Raw genomic sequence first — 22,514 nt, forward strand, 5'->3', positions numbered from 1 at the left:
ATAATATCACGTTGTGAAATCCAGCCAGCTCCAGTTATTCTAAAGCTTTTGGGATGGAAGGATAGTGGTGGTGGTGTACAGTGTCTGTGTGTATATATAAGGGGATGCAGGGGGTCTAGCAGAAGCAGAAATTCCTCCGCAAAAAGCCAGGGTCTAGATTTAACAAGGATTTGGAGCTAATTCCCATCGGAAATAAACACATAAAAACAGAAAACACAGAAAACTCGCTGTATGTCTTTTTAAAGCATTGGTCGCGTTTTGCCCGATTTATTTGTTCAAAGTGGCAAATAATGTCTTTTTTTCTGTTATTTTAACCACATAAATCTGGTACTTCTACACCGATACTTAACTAGAACAAACAGGTGCAGATCAACTGAGTTTATATGCCGAATAATTAACAATCCATTTATTTGCAACAGTGGGACCAGGCTGAATCCCTTTTACTGTTCATAAAATCACAAAAAACTAAAATGAAGATTGGTCAGGATGGTTCTGTGGTGCAAAGGAACCTAAAACAATTTAAAACGCCATTTTTTTGTGTCTTGAAATTTAACCCAGTGATGACATTTTAAAACCCAGCCATCCATAGCCAGATATCAGAGCATAAAAAAATTGGAGATGATTTTAGTCAGTGGATGTTTTGCTTATGCTGATTACAGACTGGAGATCAGATCCTTTAATTTAGAAAAAGAGGACTCCTAGGCCCCATCCACCGCAGGTTGAACATATTTGACGCAGCATTTTAATTCTGACATTGTGTATAACGCCGGTAATGTCAGTTTACACTGAGCGTCTTTACCAAAGCAGCGGGTGGATAGCAAGAGGGAAAAATTAAAGTATAAAGATGAGCACGGGAAGAGGTGTGTGTGTATGTGTGTCTAAAGGGGGGTGGGGGGGTCATACTGTGTGCGGGCTGTGGATGTGTGGAGCTGATTTATCTCAGGAGCCCCCCGGTCATTTCCATATATTGAAATGCGCCGCCAGTCACTCAATTTCCCCGGAGCTGTCGTGCGTGCAGGGAAGGTGCGCATGTGACCACCGCCGGTCTGATGCCCTGTAGTCCCTCCGCTCTTTCCACGCTCCTCACAAAGCCTAAATTCTGCCCGTTTTATGGACCATTATCAAAGTACGCCGCTGTCCATTCACTCGGTGCATATAAGTAGTGGGTATATAGGCTGATGAAAGTTGTAGCCGCCTTAACAAGCGAATAAAAGTGCTGAATACTAGAAATAAAGTTAAAGATGGCAGAGAGTGGCCTACATATGGAGCAGAATATACGCTGCTATCTCATACCTGAGTGCGGCCTGTGGCTCCCAGATTTATTTCTGGCCGTCTCTTCTAATTCCTCTCTCTTCATTTTCAAGACTGAGAAATAAAAGATCAAATATGGGCCTGGATGAGATATATACACACACACACTCACACACACAAGCATGCACCCAGGCCCTGCTTGTCTCGTGCATGCAGAGTGCTGCTGTACCTCCGCAGCATTAAGAATGCAGCCTGACTGATTTATGATGGAACCGGCGACGCGCTGCCATTTACATATAGAGATTCCCCTGCGCGCTCCCCGAGTCCGAGCAGCTCTACGGGCTTTGATCAATGTCCTGTCTTGACTTGGAGTGTGTGTGAGTATGTGTGTATATGTTGGAAGGGGGGTATATAAAGTCATAGGAGGAGGAGGAGGAAGGAGAGGCAAGAGGAGAAAAGGGAAAAACATTCTTTGTTGTTAACAGATGGAGCGGGGTGTAGGGAGAGGTCAAGGTTAGCGCTCTCGGAGGGTGTAAAACGAGGGCCCCTTTAAGTGTGGGTACCAATTGATGAGGGCACGGGCTCCCTTAAAATCAGTACAAGTTTTCCCTGACAGATGAGCCACGGGGACTCATGTTCTCAACCCCGTTTATATACAACTAAACTACAACAGCGAGTGCATTTAGTGGGAAGCGTAATCGCAGCCTGGATTGTGTTCAGGGCGAACATAAAGCGCGCTACTGTCACACCGGAGACCGGAGTTTGTATCCACAGTCCCGTCTGTGGTCTGGCCAACAAAAGCACGTCGGTTAAGGTTAGATAAAGATGGTGGTTTTGGTTAAATGTAAATAAACACGTTATGTCACTGGGAACTTTTTCTGTATTAAACCAGACCAGGATCTTTCACTAACCGTAACCAAGAGCTGAGAATCTGAAACAGAACCAGAAATCAGTTTAATAGTGCTGCAGATGCTATAAGGGGATGTTGTGCCGCAGGATCAGATATTTTGGCAGAAAACAGATACGTTGTCTTTGAAAATTTTACTGATGCGTTCAGCATCAATTCCAAATAAGTCAGTTGACACACACATCCACGTTGTGTTAATAGAAAACACAATCCTCTCACTGTTAAGTTTCCTACACAACTTATTTGCTGCTGCAGTTTATATAAACACGATTTCTAGAAGACAGGGCTGATATTCTCTCACCTTCCAACACACTTACCATCAGTCTCTGTGCGTAAAGGCTCTTGAGGACAATAAGTTTGGGGAGTTTGGCGCCAAAGGAGCCATATGACGCCAGTGTTACAACCTGCCAACATATCATACGACATAAAACATGAAAATAGGCACCAATAATTTGACAAAGTCTCAGCTTCCTTCTGGATGTTTTTAGTCCGGGTGCACCACCGAAGCCTCCGCCGTGTCACCCAGCCTGCGAAGGCTTCGTGTTACTGGATCAGGTTTAATGGGTGCGGTGGCCGCCTGTTGCCATCCAGACAGCAACAAGCCACTCAGGACATCCGATGCCCGGGAAAGAAAGCTGAAATTCTCTCATTTATCCCCAATTATCCCCGTTTTTCCAAATGAACATTTAGGGGGTGTAGTATTTCTCTTAACACCCTGTGGGTTAAGGTGATGTTCATGGGCATATTTAACGCGCATTTAACCCTTATAAAGATACACGGATTAGAAGTGGGTTTTTTTTGTATTTTTTTTTTAAAGCAGTGTGGAGTCTCCATCACTGACACAGTTTTTCAGGCAGGTCTGTGGAATTAGTTTTAACATCCAGCTGTAAATCTTCAGAACAGTTTATCTTCTCATAATACCTTCTCTTTACGCGGTCTGAAAAGAATCCAAATGAAGCAAATACGTTTAGGAAAAAAAATACAAAAATATACACTGAACTTCCACATAACGTTCACCGTTTGTACCTTTTTGATGCTGACAGTGAAATATATATGACACATTTCTAAATTGATTCTTTGAACTTATGCTGCAGCGCTGCTTGGTGTCCGAAATAATGCAGTAATTTTGTTTTAAAACATTTACTCCTCTCTGTGTAATTTTAAATCCTACCTTAAACGGATTCCCGTCAAATAGTTTGCCTTTCACTGGGTGCGCGCAAAGACAATAAATGATATGTCTCGATGATAATAAAACTGTATATCCGGCCCTTTTACGGACACGGGCTACTTAAAATGATGTGGTGAAATAATCCACTGATCTATTTGCATTATCAATTTGAATTAGCTCTATGATTAAAATACAACGAATGGATAAAGTGTTGCCCCTTTTGCCGTTTGGATCTTTGCACAAGATCATATATACATATTTTTATAGTCCTTAAATCAAACACGTCTTCTGTGCAAGCTTTGAAACCTGCCTGAACTTTGACACACGGGCACAAACAGGATAATCACCCTGCGCGGCATAATCGCCACGCACGCGCTCTCACACGCACACGCGCACCTAAAACACACTCACACTATAACACCGGTCCGTCTAATAAGCCATGCAGCGAGTTGCAACCTGCAAAATATTTCACTCACTGGTCATGCATTTTTCCTCCTTGACGTTGAACCTCCTCCTTCTCCACTCCTCCGACTCCCCTCTCTCTCTCCTTCTCTTTCTCTCTGTCTCTCTCCCACTCCCCCACCCCCTCCTCCTCCTCCTTTTTCTGTCTAGCCTCCCTCCAACACCCCCACCCCCTCGGTATTAAGTGCGCGTCCTCTTCGGTCAGTGTGAGTAGCTGCAGGTCTCCGAAGCACTGTCAGAGTCGCCGCTGCCGATGCCGCTGCTGTTCCTTCTCCGGGCTGCTACTCTGGAGCCACCGCCGCTGCCGGTGCCTGTTCGGGCGAATCTCTCCGTCTTCTCCTCCTGTATCATCCCTTCCCTTTCCCCAACCTTGTCCAAACACAGCACCAGTGGCTCTCGTGTTCTCATTTTGCGCCGCGTCTCTTCACTTGATATCTGTGTTCTAAAACCCGGATCGCGTCGGGCTGCGCTGCGCCTTTGCCGTTTTAAGCCCCGCGTCTTATATTACCAAACCCCCTTTATTACAAGAGTATTTACAATCTCTTCCCCCTCCTCCTCTTCTTCTTCTTCTTCCTCCTCCTTCTGCTCCTCTCCACCCCCCCCCCCCCCCCCCCCCCCCCCCCCCCCACCACCACCATCAACACACACCCTCCCCTGTACTGTATGCAGCTCGAACCTGAGGCACATCTGAAAGTTATTACACGGGGCGCTTATGGGCCCGCTCGCACTCCCACGGTCTGCACTTTGGATTTCACGCAGACAGATACAGAGACGGACAGACAGACAGACAGACAGACAGACAGAGGGGCTTTGAACCCTATAGTGCCTCATCGAAACTGCCCCCCCCCCCCCAAGACACAGACACTCACTCATACTGTACACCTCAACTAGTACAGACAGTTCGCGTTATTCACAGTGGAACGGCTGAATTGTAATTTATGGCAGGAAAGCTCGTGTATAGTGCTGAGCCAAGAACAGATACAGATTCCTCTACATTTTTAAACTATGAAAATATATAAAACATTCCCTTTAAGTTGGGTTAATTCATTGATTCTTTAAAGAAGTATGGCGAAAATGTGTTGGGTTTTTTTCCTGCCAAAGGGAAACTTCAAAAGAACACATTTCTAACCCTTTTTGTTTGATTAGTTATCATAAATAGAAATAATTATGCAGTATTTTATAACATAGTCTACATCATGATCAGACCTAATAAAACACAATAAATATATAGAAATACTATATCAGCAACCTGATTTTGGATTGCTTTTCTTTTTTAATGATGTACAATATTTCACTTTCAGGTGTTGTCTATAATAATAGGATTCAGTCTTTGTTTTACAGGGTCGGGATGTGATTATTATCTGTAAGCAGAGCAGCACAAACCACTGTGTATGTAAAGCCTAAGTGAAGCCACGCAGGTTATAGCCCGTGTCTGTATTTGTGTTGGTTGTCCAACCTGTCCGTCCTGTGCGCGCCTTGTCAATTTAACACGTGCATCTTTTCTCTCTCTCTCTCTCTCTCTCTCTCTCTCTCACTCTCTCTCTCTCTCACTCACTATCTCTTTAACGTAGCCTTTATGAGCACGCGCTATAAGGACGCAAACATAAATGCGCGCGCGTCCAGGTAAGCTTGTGGTCAGCTTTGCGCGCTTTTTCTCAGACTGAAAAAGCGGCCACCACATGCATAGACTTAGTTCACTCACACACACTTCTCCGGTTTGTAGTATATGCAGCGGTATTATATCCGCCCCCTCCAGTGAGCTCCTGTCCGCGGCTTCCCTTGCCCTGTTTTGCGTCCACCTCTCTCTCTCTCTCTCTCTCTGCATATTGCTTTCATTAGACATCTCTGCCTCTCTCTCACTCGCATACACACACACACACACACACACACACACACACACACACACACACACACACACACACACACGCACACACTCCTCCCTCTCTCCAAGTGCCTCTTGTCCGGCCCCCCTGATCTCTGTGTCCATTGGCTTCCACCGTGTCTATTTCTCATGTCCAGGCCCCCCCTCCTCCTCCCTCCTCTTTCTCTCTCTCTATCGCTCTCTCTCTCTCTCTAATGACCGTCCATTGGTGTTGTTATTGCGCGTCCCGTCCGTCCCTCCTCCCACTCCCACTCCCACTCGGGTGCCTCGGCCCTGCCCATGTTTTTGTATGTCGGGTGTCCGTCCATCGCCTGACGTTCAAGTTCGCCCGGAACGTCACGTCCGTGCACTTGAACTTGCACAGCTCGGGGGGGTGGGGGGGGCGGGGGGGTTGAGGGGAGGGGTGGTGGGGGGGGAGGGGGGGGGGCTTTTGCCATTTTTTCCATCTCTCTCCCCTTCTCTCTCTCTCTCCATCCACCTCTCTCTCACTCTCTCTCTCTTTTTTCTCAGCTCTCCTTTCTCAAAAAAGCCATGACGGCGATCCCGCGATCCATCTTCGCCTCCGCGCCATCTTTGTATTATTTCTAATTTATTTTATTTTTTTTTCTTGTGGATGTCAAAGGCGTTGGATGAAGATATTTTTTGCCCCTCCGGAGTCTCCTCTCTAACCCCGGCTCTCCCCGATGTGATCCGCGCTGAAAGCCGCCGCCGCCAGCCACCATGTCTCGCCGCAAGCAAGGCAAACCCCAGCACTTAAGCAAACGGGATTTTTCGCGTAAGTAGAGATGAAAGAGAAAGAAAAATGTCATTTCTGGCTCCCTTTCAATTCATTCAGTAAAGGGGGCAAAAAAAGCAGCAAAACAGGAGCCTGTGGACACCGGACGCATCGCTCGGACCCGCGGTCAACTGGACTTAATAGCGTGAAGAGAAAGTGCGACAACCTCTTGCGTAAAAGCCGCTCGGAGATCCCCCAAAGCCCGAAAGAAAGAGAAAAAAGTTTTGTGTGTCGGTATATACCCGTTACTGCTTCTATGTTACACGGCCACGATGTGCATTCACAGGCTGTTAAATGCACTCGCTGTGGCTCCGGTGCCCCCACGGTCGCTCCGGTCAGTGGAAACGCGCAGGGCTCCCGGTAGCAGAGCAGAGCGCGTCCTCTCCGCGGAGGTTCGTGGAGAAATCACCCCCCGGAATATCGCTGTCTGATAGCTCTGCAGGCAGGTTTCATCTGCTCTCTCGTGCTATTTTTGGATTATTTTCAGAAAAAAAAACTTGGAGGTGGATGTTTGGATCTAAGGGGGGAAAAATCTCGTGCCCGAGTGTTTACAACTGCCTCCCTCTGTCAGCAGCTCAGCAGCAGAGACAACACACTTTATTTTACACACTTTTTAAAAATCCCAATGCCTCTTATGTACAGGCAGTTTATTGATGTTTAGTTTAGACCAGATGCTTTCTTCCTGAAACAGTCAGCAGCAGAGTTAGAGACTAGAAACACAGCAACAGGACAGCAGCACATCCAGTCCTGTTGTTTTTGCTTTTGCTTTTTTTTTTCTCAGCCAAATTTGGACAAAAAAAAAATCCAACTTAAGATTCCATTGCTTCATGTACAGTTAAGGTAAGACTGAAATATCAGGTTATCTGTGAGCTGCAGCTGCAGCGTGTGAGGAAAAGTGACCAGATTCCAACAATGTTTAGTTGAGAATCCGTCTTTACGCACAGCGTTTATTTATCACCGAAGTTTTCGTTTTTTAATAAACTGGATTTATTTAGACGCACACGTCTGATATGTGACAGGAGCAGATGAGTGTGTTTGGAAACTGCGGGGCGACTGCCAAAGTGGCGTTTATCACCACACCATGTGCCGTACTGAGCGCCACCTCGGAGCGTTTCAGCGACTCTCCAAGTGGCTACAAACATAAAAGAAGAAGATATTGGAGCATGTTTACGCATCGTTGCTTGACTGTGTTTCGATATGTTGACTAGCTGTCGCCAGTGTTTGGTTTGGACAGAGAGTGAGAGTGTATATGTATGAGAGAGAGAGAGAGTGTGTGTGTGAGTGTATGGAAACGGCTGGGTGACAGCGCAGTCACCATGGCCATGCGCCGTCGCTAGGAGGCAGAGCGCGATCAGAAAATCCAGCGCTGAACTTGAACCTGATCAGTTTCACCGCAACCCCTATCTACACGGGCTACTATTTGGCGATCTCTTTAGAATAAAGGGAGAGTATACAAGACACAAGACATGGAGAAGGAGGGGTTGTGTGGGGGTGGGGATGGGTGTGTGTGTGTGTGGGCGCCCTCATCGCCAAATCTACAATTCCTCTTTATCATCTCAAACCTACTTTCTCTCCCAGTATCTCCTTTTTTTTTGTTAATCACATTTTACATACACACGGGCTGCAATCAGCATATGCAGCTACACTGTAATATGCCTGCAGACCTCGCCTTTTACCCCCCCACCGCCCCCAAACCTTTCACCACACACGCCACATACACACACACACTTTTCATTTTGCATATACATTCACATTTGTCACCAGTGGAGCTCAGATTTCGGCCTCTCGCTCTCAAGCAAACATCCAGCCCTGATCATTTCCTCCTCCTTTTAGCACCCGTATTTCTATTTTCTAGATTTCTTACTATTCTAGATTTACATGATGTTATTTAAAAACTACATTTCCAGTGTTTGCTTTTAGACAACACGATCAGGACGAATTTAAGTAGAAAAATGCAACAATAATTCACAGTGTTTTTCAGTGTTATAAATCTACATTTCCTCCTCCAGCTTAAATTACATTATCAGTCATTTCCATATTTTACCAAGATGGAAATATATTTCAAATGGTTTCTTTGGGGAAGTGAGTCACTCGTCCAACTGCTGAGTTTTCTAGTTGTGCTTCTTTTATAGATTGGTCAGACAGGTGTAACTTTCTAATTGAGAGTACATTTACACCTTCATTTTTAGTGTTTTCCTCTTTAGTAAATGTGATAGTATTGCTATGAATGTTTTGACTTTAAAGACACACAGTCCTTTTTTCAGCTAGCTGCACTGCCTTAAAAATAGAAGTGAGGGATTTACATGTGCTCCTATTTTTTTTCTTCAAATTTAACTCTGTGCATGAAGACCTGCTTTGCGTTGGTGTTGTTTTTGTTTTGTTTTTGTTTTGTTTTTGTTTTTTGTATTTTTTCGTTTTTTTTTTTTTTTTTTTGTAAACCTTATTTGGGTCTCTTATCCTCCCACCTCATGCTCCATTAAATCCAACAAAATGTTTTTTTTTCCCCCAAACCCTGGATATCCACTCTTGACTTTAACTTTAGAAGTGAGGGGCTTATGCAGCTTTCATTAATTTCTTTTTTTTGTTGTTTTATCCTGTGAATTTAATGCCCCTTGTGTGGCACTGTGTTGACCTGAAGTTAAATCAAAGAGGAGAAGGGTAGGGAGGGAGAGGAGGAGATTTGGGGGGTAGTGGCGGTGGTGGTGGTGGTGTTGGTTCAAGCCAGGAATTTATCATGTTATCTCCATGTCCCAGTTTGTGCACAGATGTCGCGCAGGATTGCGGTGTTCAAATGATATTTCCTTGAGGGGATGTAGTCCAAATTCAGACCCTATCTCTCCCTCTCCCTCTCTCTCTCTCCCTCTCTCTCTCTCTCACACACACACACACACACACACACACACACTTGTACATTCCCACACACACTTTGTTACACATGCATGCACAGGAACCCTATCCCTTTTATCAGACAAAATCTGTACCAATCACCCAGACAGTGAAAATTAAAATCTATTTTTTGATTCTCAGTGGTTTTAAGTTCATTAAAATGTGAAATTGGCTGCTGAGTAAAGAAGGTCAACATGCATTAGGCGGCTAGCACAGAGTCAGACTCTTCACCTTGGACTGGAAGATTTTCTTTAAAAGAGGGACAGTGAATTATGTTCTCCCGTTTCACTTCTCTAATTCAGCAGGCCACTCTGTTCACATTCATCTCCCTCCACTGAGCTTGACAAAAGGCTTCTTAAAAAAGTAGTCAGGAGTTAATCCGGCCTCGGAGGGGTGAGGAATCGGGTTGAACGGCTCATTTTGGGGTGATTTCCCGCTGTACAAGCAGCTGGTATCTAAGAACTATAAGTCAGGCACATGTAACAGAGACCGAGGGAAGAGTTTTTCTTCTCCCCGACACACTCTCTCTGTGCCGCCTGCCTTCCCTTCCCCTTCGCCGGCACATATGTTGGACATGTTTGTGACAGTTTTCCTTTCTGCTGATTACAGGATCAAACCCTGTACAAACACGGTTAGGGAAGTGAAACTCATACATATATTTAGTTGTTTTTTTTTTTTTTTTGGTGAATGCTGCGCGTAACCATCATTTTCTAAGTTTCCCCTGTCATTCGGTATGAAATTGTTATCTTTGTGGAATCTGATTTGAGCTTTGCAGCTATTCAGGATATTATTTCCCACCATTTATTCTTATGATGTGTGATCCAGATCAGCTTGCATTGTAATCATTTTTCCTGCATTACATGCATTTCTATCATTACAAGGCACATTTTCTCACCCCTTTATTGTGTGTACCACATGGCAGGCTTTTATTTAGCTTAGCCTCTTTGACTCCTCTATGTGACAGAACCAGAAAGGTTTTGTGGACTGTTCCTTGTCATCAATTCCCACCAATAGTTGTATCAATAGGTTTAAATTACAGGAGAGAAAATGAAAAATATAAACATGTGGTTGTTGCTTTTCTGCTGAGAGTAAGCGTCACCTTCTAATTTACTCTTTTTTGCTCGCTCTCCCTCTTTCCTCCCACCCTCCCATCTTCTTCTCCCTCATCCTCTCTGCTTCTTCCCCCCCTCCACCTCACCAGCAGCCGAGCCCCTCTCCACGGCCGTCGTCTCATCGGAGGAGCTGTCGGAGCGCTGCTCGGAGCACTCGGAGGAGAGCGGCAGCCTCAACGGGCACCATCCGGGCTCGACCGTGGGCCGGCTGGCCCGGCTGGGTCACGACTCTCACCCCTCTCTGGAGCAGGACCTGCTGACCTGCGGCCAGTGCCAGGCCACCTTCCCCCTGGCGGACATCCTGCTCTTCATTGAGCACAAGAGGAAGAGATGCCATGGGCCACCATGCCTGGCTGTAGGCCGGGGGCTGGACAAGCCCCCCTCGCCCTCCCCTGGCTTGGCCCTCACCCCATCCCCTGCCCTGGGGTCCCTGCGCAGTCGGAGGCCCGTGGAAGTGGGTGTCCAGGCCACACTGGCAGATGACGACGATGACAGGTTCTCATCGCCCCGAGGGATTTGCCCCAAACAGGAGCCCCTCCCAGGTAATCACACTGCTTTCACACCAGCCAGCATAGCTCACCTTTGGCTGGATATTTACCACAGCTGCTGCAGTGCTTTGAACTTAAACAAAGAAGCAGCAGCTTAACTGAAGCAAGGGTTGTCCGATCGTCTTTCTAAGATATTGATCTGCTTGAATGGGGGTAAATTCATATTAAAATCTGACAGAACACAGAAAATAGACAATGAGTAGCCCAAACATTTTCTGAAACGTCACAGAGTCCAGATTCTACTTTTCTAATCGGCACGTTGTCATTTTGGTCGTCGTATGTAGTGCCCTGGACGGCTGAACATTTGTTGGTGTGTGTTTTCTGCCATGTCAGGTTTTATTTTCGTATCATCAATGAATTGTGTGTGTCTTGTGGTATGACAAGCCAGCATAGTCAGCATTCTAGCTACATGTTGCCTTTGAATGCTCCACCATCCCTCCAAACCTTGTGGGGGCTGTAGTAGTCCGAGCACAAGGTTTTTTGGGGGGGACACATGCTGGTTCTGGTTCTGGCAAGAAATCTGATTGGCTGAGATTTTTTTGATGGGGGGGTGGGTGGGCGTTGTCAGACAAACAACAACAGAGGGACGTCACAGGTGGGGAGGAAACCCACGAGAATACGCCTCTGTTCTCTTTCACAGACGACACAAAAGCAAGCACACTGGTTTGATTTAGGATGGCTTTCTCTCTCTGTCTCTGCGTGTGTGTGTCTCTGTATTGTCTTTTGTTTGTACCGACTAGTGTAGAAGAGAGTGTGTGTGAGAGAGTGTAAGACAATGTAACGGATCTTATCAACCCAAGTCTGACCAGCTGTCCTTCCACTGATCCACTGAATTCAATGCAGAGACTGTGTGTGAGGGAATGTGTGTATGTGTGTGTGTTTTCCCAGTTTGCCCATTTTGACCATGGTGACCAAATCCCACAGGTAGAGGGACACAGGTGACCTTGACTTTGTGTTACCACTGGTCAGTGTATTAGTGCACCTCTGAGATGTCTGTGAGTGTGTGTTTTTCCTATGTGTGTGTGTGTGTGCGCAGATGGGGGATCATTGGTTGAACTAGTTGTAGGGGTGTGTTTGTGTGTTACTTGCAGTCTGGGGAGTAACTGCAGCCTCTTTCTGGGATTGGGTGCACAGAATGTGTGTTCTTGCAAAATGTTTGTGTGTGTGTGTGTGTTTGTGCCTCTCTCTCATGTGGCCCTAGCAGATGTGTCCTGCTCTCGCTGTGGTTTCCCCCCTTCCACTGCCACATCTTACCCGACTAAATGCAGCCCAGCTCTCCATCTCTTTCGTTCTTTTCCCTGTCTGAGTTTATCTTCATACCAAATTTCATAGGTAAAATACACGATTTACCTCCAGTGTTTCCCTTCCGTCTCCTTTCCCAGTGCAGGAATCAAATAAGAGGCGAGAGAAGGAAAAGCCAGTTTTAGTTTTGCTCATAGAGGGAAAGTCGTTTATTTAAAGCGTCTTAACACCACTAATTATTTGTTGCAGTGCCATTCTTTTTTCTTCCTAGTGAATTTTAATTAGCAGTAGTTTTTAGTGGCGGGCTGCCTGTACTAAATTAGCTGTTACAGAGAGAGAGAGGGAGAGAGAGAGAGAGAGAGAGGGAGAGAGAGAGGGAGAGAAAAAGGGGGTGAAGATGAAATGGAGCAGCAGAAACACACAAGCAAAATACACTATTTATCACTTTGCTCGTTGAATGCAGCTCAGGAATCCTAAATGTTGCAGTTTGTTTTCCATTTTGTCATTTCTGTATTTGTGCGTGTGAGGAAATAAGCACAATAAGCAGCTGAGGGCATTGCTGAACATTTCTTGTAACTGATTTCAGTTCCCACTATTAAAATTTACGGTTAGGGGAAGTTCAGATGCAGAAAACTGCCGTCAGTTAAAGATGTTTTTGACCTTTGACCTTTGTCTCTAGAGGCAAATCTGCCTACTGTATGTCAGCTGGAGGGAGTTCATGCAACATGAGAATGTGCGTGTGCATATTTTTTTAGTGAAACCTGCTTGTCTCTCTCTGCAGTGACTATACGTTTCAACACACACCCACACCCACTCCTACACACACACACACACACACACACACACACACACTCTCACAGACACTCACCAGCTAAACTGGGTTATTAGAGCGATTTACATCATAATACAGGCGTCTGGCTGCTTCAATAGCGTTGTGTGTGGGAACGTCTTGGTAGGAACAGCTGTACACTCAGACAAGAGAAGAAAACAGGACAGCAGCGTTATATATCTTGTCTGATGTTGACGTCAAGCTGAACAACAGACAGACCGAGCATTATTAAATGTTTGCTGTTTGGAAATTTAGACCGAAAAGTTAAAAAAAAACACAAAAAGCAAAGCTGTCCATCTGCACAAGGAATTCATCATTTTACTTACGTCTATCCTCTTTAATTGATGTGTTTTTGGACCTTCTCTCAGCCACTGGACACACACCAGCACAAACACCACCTCACTTGCTGAATTTACGCAACACATTCATTCTGATAGCTGATAATTAAAGCCAGTATTTTCCTCCCCCGACCCCAGCTTTCATCCTAATTGACCCCAAACTGTCATGGTGAAGTAAATATGTGAAAGACAGAAAAAAAAAAAAATCTGCTGGAATTTCAGCTGCGATTAAAGCCGTCCAAAAGCATTCCTAATGACAAAAAAAGGAGGTGAGGGAAGAATGCGTGTGTTTCTTATTTGTAAATGCTGGCTTGCTGTTCCACTGTGTCTCATAGGGTTTTCCTTACAGTTTATAAGGCCTCTGTTCAGCCAGTATGGCAATAAGGCATGATCACCTCCAGTATAGCAAAAATTTAAACTACATTCAATAAAACATTTCACACCTCTGTTTTTTTTTAAGTTCAAAGACATAAGATATTCCAGTCTAATAATAGTGATTGATCTCTCTATTTGAAGGTTAACGCTACTGGTTTATGTTTTAGTGTCCATGCTCAATCTGTACTGATGTTAATCAGTAAAAACATCTTCTTGTAATTTTGGAGGATTTACTCATCTAATTCTAATGATAATATGAACAACAATTATTAAATCTGACTTCTTTGAAAAATCCAGGGAATATTTGTCATCTCATGTTGCAGGAAATTTTATCCTTTATCTCTACAGATGCAGCCTGTTTTTCTACATGCATCTGCCTGCATAACGTGATGGCCGTGTGGCTGTTTGTTGTGAATTGTGTATCAGCATTTGTGGTCAGAGTGCTACAGAGCTGCTCTGGCTGCTGTGAGGCTCAGAGGAACACAAAGCGTCGGACTTGTGCCGGAACGCTGCTATTTACATATCAAACAGCTCCGATTGAGGAGAGCCGAGACATTACCTGTATATGTGTGTGAGTGCGTGTGTGTGAGTGTGACTGTACAGGCAAAATGCCGAACAGTCATGCAAAAAGGCAGCATACCCGCCCACCCACACCACACACACACACACACACCCCCACACACACACACACACGCACACACATGGTTAGTACTCTCTCTCTTGCCCATTTATTCTATTAATCCCTGACTGAGATGAAAATTCTGATTATAATCCCCGAGGCGCCCCTCATTCAGAAACAGCATCACTAATGTATGTCTCAAAAGAGAGGGGTCTGCGTGTATGTGTGTGTCTGTGTGAATGGCTATGTCTTACTCTCTTTTTTTTCCCCCTTTAAATGAAAAGTGGTTGCGATTTAAAAAATTCTTGGCTTGAACATCGAAATTTAGAGTGAATTCTCGGTGGATTACTTCCAGAGTAAATACAGTTTCAGCTGTCCAGTTTGCCAGTTGATTTCTCATAATTAGCGTCAAGAATTTAATCCTGTCCTCTATGGAAAATCAGTGATAATATGTGTGTTAATGAGCTGAAATTGATATGAGGCCAGTGCAAAGAATTATTCATCTTATTGACCACTGATTTGCGATAAACTCTATTAGCCTATCAATATTAGCTCATTACCAGAGATGTTATCAATACTTGTACACGATGATAAATCCAGACATTTCTCCAGACTCATTTTTATCAGACACACTTTTCCGCCCCAAAATATCCGGTTTTCAGTCCTACATTCTGGTAAGCCCACTTAAGAGTCATCCTGGCTTGAAGCCTTGTAACATGAGAATTGTTGGTCTATGATCTAGTGATTAGCAATTAGCTTATCATCACTCGCTAATGCCATGCACCTCAATACACATTAGTGCATTTTTAACACCCATTCATCGTCTGGCTCTGTGTCAGATCTCCCTCTCTCTGTCTCATGTCTATTCTCTCCCTCCTCTTCTTCTTCTTCTTTTTTTTTTCCTTTCATTTTCTCTTTTTGGCTCATGCGTCTGTCTCACTCCCTTCAAACATTAGCAGTCAATGCAAATCCGGGACACCCAATTCATACTGACTCAATTACAGTATGTTTGGTATGTGTGTGTTTCATGCTGTAGCACATCCCGACAAGCCTACAAAGAGATTTCTCACACTGGCTGCCATTACTAATCTTTTGTTGCTGTCTCTTTCTGTCTGTCTTTCTTTCCCAACATAAGATTTTATTTAGTGGACTCAAGTGCAGCATTTGAACTCCTGCATTTCTCCCCCGGCGCAGTGACAATCTGACTGTGTCGGCATTTTGAATGAGCTTTCCGAATGTAAACACGATCCTTCGTGTAGAAAACATCAGTAGCAGGATAACACACGCATCAGGCCACTGGAATGACTGGAAAAGCTAATAATCTGCCACCAAGGCCAACAGACTGTATTGTGTTTTGTTATTCACAAAAAAAAGCCCCTCCATAAACTGCTTATTGGCAAAACTGTTGATTATTGTCTGTGTGTTTGCAGAGTGTGTCTGCAATCCAGACAGAGCAAAAGAAAACTTGGAATTCACTGCTGACAAAATTTGGACATAGTAATAAAACAAGGATGGAAAAGAAATGTTTTGTGTTGCTCAAAATAGAATGTGGAGCACTCACATGTGAATTTAAAGTTGCTTTTCTCTGGGAAAGTCCAGATCGCTGAACCTGTTGTTTTATCCTTTATCCTGTTTGGTAATGTAATGCTCACAGCACACACACACACACACTCAGACACACACCCATATTTTGTTACATAAGATAGTATTAGGGCAGCAGAATTGAATTGCTGAACTAAATCTAGTCTGCTCTGGTCCTGCTTCCTCATTTTAAAGGGAGCCTTCAGAAATTGAATATTGCACTTTGATAAATTTGGGGGACTCGTGAGAGACTGATTTAAAAAAGAAATAGTCAGAATCAAAGCAGCAGAAGATGATATATCCTGACTTTTGGTCCTGAGTGTGGGTCAAGCACCAGAGATGCTGGATCCTGTATTTCTCATAATGCAGTTGGTATGTTTTTTAAACCTTCCCTGTCTGGTGATCACCTATATCTTTCAAACTCTACAGCTCCAGTTTTTATTTTAATAGACTTGACAAATATTATAAATACTATGCAACTTTTTTTTCTCAGGCTTAGTAGTAACAGAGCCAAGTAAACTGATATTTTATTGTAGAGTCAGTGGAGTTGTTGAAGTGTCTTTGAGCAAAACAATGGACAGGGTCAGGGCTATTGCTCTGAATGTGACCTCTGACCTCTCTGTGGAGCTGGCAGGAGTGAGAAAAGAGAGTCTGGAGCCCTCCAACCTAAATGACCACGTAGGTTGTTCGTCCCTACGGCAGGTACTCTGGACATATGTTGTCATGGTAACCAAATACAACCCGTAGGAGAGTACGGATGGCTGGTGTTAGCAGACTTCTGTGGTTGAGGTGGAGGAACTGTTTATGGTTTAGGCACAAAAACTACTTGGTTAGGTTGAAGAGAAACGCACAGTGGTCAGCTGTGTGAACGTGCTGTGTTTTGTCAACCCATCCATCCACTCTGTCTCCAAAATGTGGACATTGCCACTCTATGTAACACATCATCAAACTTCCTCCTTTGACGCCATCATAATTGCTACACTTGGTAGAGATCGCCTAACAACAAAACGTAACTATAGCTTATAATAAGCTGCTTGCACGGACGATCTATGGAGTTGTTTTTCCGGGGAGGACAGTCTTTCTGTGGTCGTCAATAGACCCACACTATTTCATTAGTTGTCGAAGGATAACATCACTACAAAAGCCGGTTGTTTTGGTCTCTGCTTTTTTTTTTTTTTTTTACAGTGCAAATTAGATTAATTGCTGAGCAAATTATTTAAAATGGTTCACAAAATAGATACGTTTACTGCACTAATGAGCCTTCCTGGGAGAAAGGGTCTGGCTGCACAGGAAGTGATGTATTTTACATGTTTGGTGGGTTTGGAATAAATAGAAAAACAGGGCATGAGTAATTGTACTTCTTTTTACTCTATTTACTCTCTACCTCTGTATAGAGTGGGAAAAGAGGAAACAGGTTTTCCTTATGTAATCAACACTCACATTATTACATTAGTGATTTGAGGATAAGAGCAGGTTTTTTGCAGTTTTTTAAATAACTCAAATGACATTAATCAATGCAGAGAATGGTTTAAAATGAATGAATGAATTTTCAGTGTCTTTCTGGGACAGATGCCCTGTCTGTACAGGCAAACTCATGGAACATGTAACTGCACAGAGTTTTACATGTGTGGTGAGTTTGGAATAAATAGAAGAAGAGCAGGGCATAAGCAGCAATCACCACCACCAACTCCACCACGGATGAACAGACAACAACAACATCAAAGGATATAAAAAAAAAAAAATCCAAGGGAAAGACATCATGCTGCCCACACACAATGATTGACAGCTAGTCTCTGGGAAGTGCGGCGCAGACACACCACGGCGACGACGACCAAAGATGGAGACAGATCTGTAGAAAACAAAAGAACTCCCAGATTATCGTGGTCGGCAAACCATTCTGAAACAATGACAACAGCAGAGAACAATAAGACATTAAAAAGACCAGTGTTATTTCCCAGTTTGCGCTATTTACATCGGTGACAGTATGTCAGTGATGTGTGTGACGTCAAGCGGACTACTGTACACGCTCAGTGATTGTTTATTGATCTGGCTCTTTGTGTTTATGCGAGTGATTCGACATCCACGCTACATTTACTCCTTCGTGGTGAGAGGGAAAGCTGCTGTTTTTGGCTCACTTGCTGCTTGCTGTGTGTGAGTGTTTATTCCTGCGCACCCATAGACAGACACACACACACACACACACCCCACTTGGTCTGCTCAGGGGGTGCACATGTAACTCAACTCTCTTATTATGTTGAAAGGAGTTGAAGGCCTGTTCATAAAACTGTTTATACACTACAAAGCTTATTTATATAGGCCATTGGATTATAGACTGGCTCTACACACACATGCACACAAGCACACACGTGCGCTTGCACCCACACACACACACACACACACACACACACACACACACACACACACACTCACAAACATATATTCAGATCTCACATTCATCAGTCCTTTTTTGTATGTACCTGCCATTACATACACAGCATGCCTACGTGTGTGTGTGTGTGTGTGTGTGTGTGTGTGTGTGTGTGTGTTTATAGTGTTGCATAAGTGAACATGAAAGAGCTTGTGTGTGTGTGTGTGTGAGCTGGCAGTGTGGATGCAGGACATCCCCTGGTTAAGTGTGCCAGGGCTGAGCTGGCAATGTGTGTGTGTGGCCAGTATGTGTAGAAGGGCCTGGCTCCTTGCTCTGGTTTCATGTTTCCCATTTGGCTGAACTACTACTACAACTGCAGCAGAGCAGCACACACACACACACACACACACACACACACACACACACACACACACACACACACACACACACACACACACACACACACACACACACACGAATGCTGCCATGCAGTGACTGTGTGTGTGTGTTTTTTAAGTGGAGCACATACGGTGCATGCACAGCTCTATGAGTATGAGTGGGTCTAAATCTTTTATTTTGGCATTGTGAGTGTGAGTCTGTCTCTTCCTCTCACTCCCACCACCTTCTCCACTTTACGTTCTTCTTCTCAGCAAATTAAAAGCCTGTTTAGAGCCAAATATAGTAGAATTCATCTTCAAAGCAGGATAACATATGTAATTCCTTTTTTCAACATGCAACTCACTGCAAACGCGCAAGACAAGACAACTGCAGCCGCTGACGGCATTCAGTGACTCTCCAAAAACCAGCTCAATCATTTATAGTAATAAAGTCAAAGACCTACATTTTTTTAAAATTAATATAACAAGTCACTTAAATCTCCAAATCCAGTTTTTTCAGATTAAAAAAAATTAAGGAAGGATTAAATTCTCCTGCACTGAGATGACTGCAGCTGACAATCACTTTATCATTTATGCAGTTTTATTTAACAAAAATGCCAAATCGCATTTCCAGCTTCTCAAATGTGAAATATTTGCTGGTTTTCTCGGTTTCCTGTGATAGTAAATTCGGTGTATCTGGGTTTTGGACTCTTAGTTTGACAAAACAAATGATCTGAAGATGTCACCTTGGGCTTTGGGAGGATGTGATGGCCCTTTAAAGCATTTTCTGATACCAAACACTTCATCAGTTAATCAAAGGAAATAAGCAGATTAATAGGTAATAAAAAAACGGATAAAACTATTTTTAAAACCATCTGGATTCTTTCTAAAGTACATCGCTGAAAAACAAAGATTTTCCTCTTTGCTGATGAAAGGTGAAATTTAGTAATTTGAGATGTGTGGTGTTCACAGAACAGTCTTTGAAAAGCAGTTTACAGTGTGTTTATTGTCTTTCTCTCTCTCTCTTTCTGTGTGTGTGTGTGTGTAGTCAGGGCCTGGTGTATAAAGTGGAGTGTGACCAATATCTGGTTTGATAATGTTGTTTCTTCTTTGCTGTTTGTCTCTGTCAATATAAAATATGTTTAAAAAATAATTTTATTTCTGAAATTGGTTCAAATAAAACAAAAATTTCACTCTTTGTTCATGACTAATGCACACACATGAAAATAGTAATGGGAGCTGTTGATAGAAACTGTTTTATTTTTTGGGGGGGGGGGGGTCAAAAAAGGGCGAATCGTGGTCTACGGACTGTCTTTGCTTTGACTTCAGTATCAACCACCACATTTTTCATTTTTATCATCGTCACCATCCTGAGTTTTGTATTCTCACATCCCATCATGCACAATGATGTCTCCATTTTGCAGGAGCTATTTCCTGTTATGCCGAAGACCAGATAAAAAAATAATCAACCACATCTCATGATGTCACAAACACCGGCTATTGTCATGTTAAACCTGAGCCCATAATTACACTTGTTCAGTCATCAGATGCTGAGGCATACACTATTTAATAATTCTTAAAAAAAAAAAAATCATACACATAAACACGCACACAGCGTGTATAAGGAACTCCCCCATCGGCACCAGCAGCAGCAGCACTGACTTTTCCCGATAATTTGCGGAGGCTCATTTGAATTTTAAGCGCTACTTTAATCTTCAAAGCTCAAACAGCTTTATGAATATGCATGCAGTGGGCAGACTTTAGTTCATTACCTAGTTGTAAATTCTAATGACCATTAGGCCCTCACAGTAATTGCCAATTGTTTTGCATTTTTGATTGGCCTATTACCATGCGCATTCGTGGCGCACATCAGCTACGCTTGTCAGAGCCGGCATGTCAAGGGGTGTTTGTGTGTGTGTGTGTTTTCATGCCTGTGTGTGTATTTTCTCATTTGTGCCTTGGGTGAGAGATATATATGTGTGTGTGTGTGTGCGCGCGCATGTGTGTGTTTTGGGTTAATATAAATGAAAGTTGCATTTTTTTTTTTTAATTGTGTGAAGACTGAGAGCCGAGCCAGAGATTGGACATATTTAATTTACATGATGTCTTGTCTGTTCCCTCATTACACTGCTTGTCTCTCACAAACACACATGCACACATGCACACACACACACACACACACACACACACACACACACACACACACACACACACACACACACACACACACACACAAAATATACCAAATGCAAACCATCTGGCTCACTCCTGTACGTGTCGGTCTTGACATGGTGAAATGATTTCTCAATGCCCATCTCTCTCTCTCTGTCAGCCTATTCATTTTTAGTGTCACCCCCCCTCCTTTCTGTTTCTCCTTGAACAAACAGATGTCAGATACCTCTCTTTTCTCTTTCCTCGTCCCTCCCTAACTCTATCCAAGGCTGCCATTTTGAAGACAGTGATTCGTCTTCCTAAGTGAGTTTCTCTGTAAACATGGATGAAAACTCCTAAAAAAAAGAGAGGAAGAAAATGAATTCCATTGTTCTGTCCTCATCAGAAAAATGTGTCTCGTTCTGTGTGTGTGTCACGCGGTTGTGTATACACACAAGAATGTGTGCACCTGTGCGTAAACACTCACTTGCGGACACACACCTTATGGTTCCTTTGTAGTCAAAGAGAGGCCTCTTCTGACACAGAACTGTTTTTTTTTTTTTTTTGTGAGAGGAAGACAAAAGAAGAAAATCAATAAAATGAATTAATTTTCATCTAATAATGAGGCTGGACAATTAAGAAAACGAGAACAAAGATGGAAAAGCAGTGAGAACAAACAAGAACAACTGGTGCACAGGCACCAATCTTCATGTGTTCTTCTTCACTTCCCTTTGTTGCTTTTTTCCTTTTTCTCCCCTCATCTTTTCACCCCCCCCCCCCCCCCCCAAACACACACACACACACACACACACACACACACACATTTGTCTTTTTCCTCACATCTTCCCAGTTTGTGTACAAGCGCTGTGAGGGAGATATGTGAACCTACATAGCGATGAAAAGGAATTCTTAATTGCCCAGAAATGAGCAATGTTACAAATGGCGGAGTAATGGACGCAGCCGAGTGTGTGTGTGTGTGTTTTGAGGGGTTGTCTCCGGTGGGACTCACGGGGCCTGTTTCCTGAGGTCTCTTTTAGCCCCCCTACAAATACTCACACACACACACACACACACACACTCACACACACACACACCCTATATACCTCTGGCTGCTGTTACTCACTTCAAAGTTGTTAATATTCAACTGGGAAACTGTATCCAGAGCACAGCTAAATTATTAAGCGTATGAACTTTTTAGGCAGTAAGATGAACTGATGGGCCACATCTATGAGATCCTCCTCTTCTTCATGTGTGTGTATGTGTGTGTGTGTGTACATGCCCTCTCCTTCTGCCCGATGCTTGGTCTTTGGCCAAGGGCATGCATAATTGATCCTGTGCCCGCTATCATTTTCTTGATGTAATTGCCCCAGTAAGATATGATGAAATCTAATGGATAATTTATCCCCCCAAAACGGATAAAGAACCGCTAAAATGTACTTTTTAGCCGTGTGTGTGTGTGTGCGTTTACTAGTACACTAAGGTACACAAGTATTACAGGTGTGTGTGTGGTCAGTCTCAGATGGTAACTGATATTGTTGCAAAGAGGAAAAACTCCAAATTCTGCAAAATGTTGACATTTTTAGGATGTTTTTGAAGGTAAATTCACCGCAACTGCCAGTTTTCATTGGTGTCATCAATCATTA

General features: G+C 43.6%; 1 protein-coding gene across 4 annotated transcripts in view; it reads left to right on the forward strand.

Annotated features, from left to right (window-relative positions):
- The first annotated feature begins 6,127 nt into the window (after positions 1 to 6,127).
- LOC121189574 (B-cell lymphoma/leukemia 11A-like) overlaps positions 6,128 to 22,514 on the forward strand; it is a 49,887-nt gene continuing 33,500 nt past the window's right edge. For 2 of the 4 annotated variants that reach the window (XM_041049851.1, XM_041049853.1), the window contains exons 1-2: positions 6,128 to 6,445; positions 10,533 to 10,985. In XM_041049851.1, coding sequence (XP_040905785.1) covers positions 6,391 to 6,445; positions 10,533 to 10,985 — 508 coding nt within the window. In that variant the 5' untranslated portion in view covers positions 6,128 to 6,390. The remainder of the gene's footprint in view (positions 6,446 to 10,532; positions 10,986 to 22,514) is intronic. The other 2 variants (XM_041049852.1, XM_041049854.1) reach the window with 1 other exon arrangement.

This window comes from Toxotes jaculatrix, chromosome 11 (genome assembly GCF_017976425.1).
Source record: "Toxotes jaculatrix isolate fToxJac2 chromosome 11, fToxJac2.pri, whole genome shotgun sequence".
NCBI lineage: Eukaryota > Metazoa > Chordata > Actinopteri > Toxotidae > Toxotes > Toxotes jaculatrix.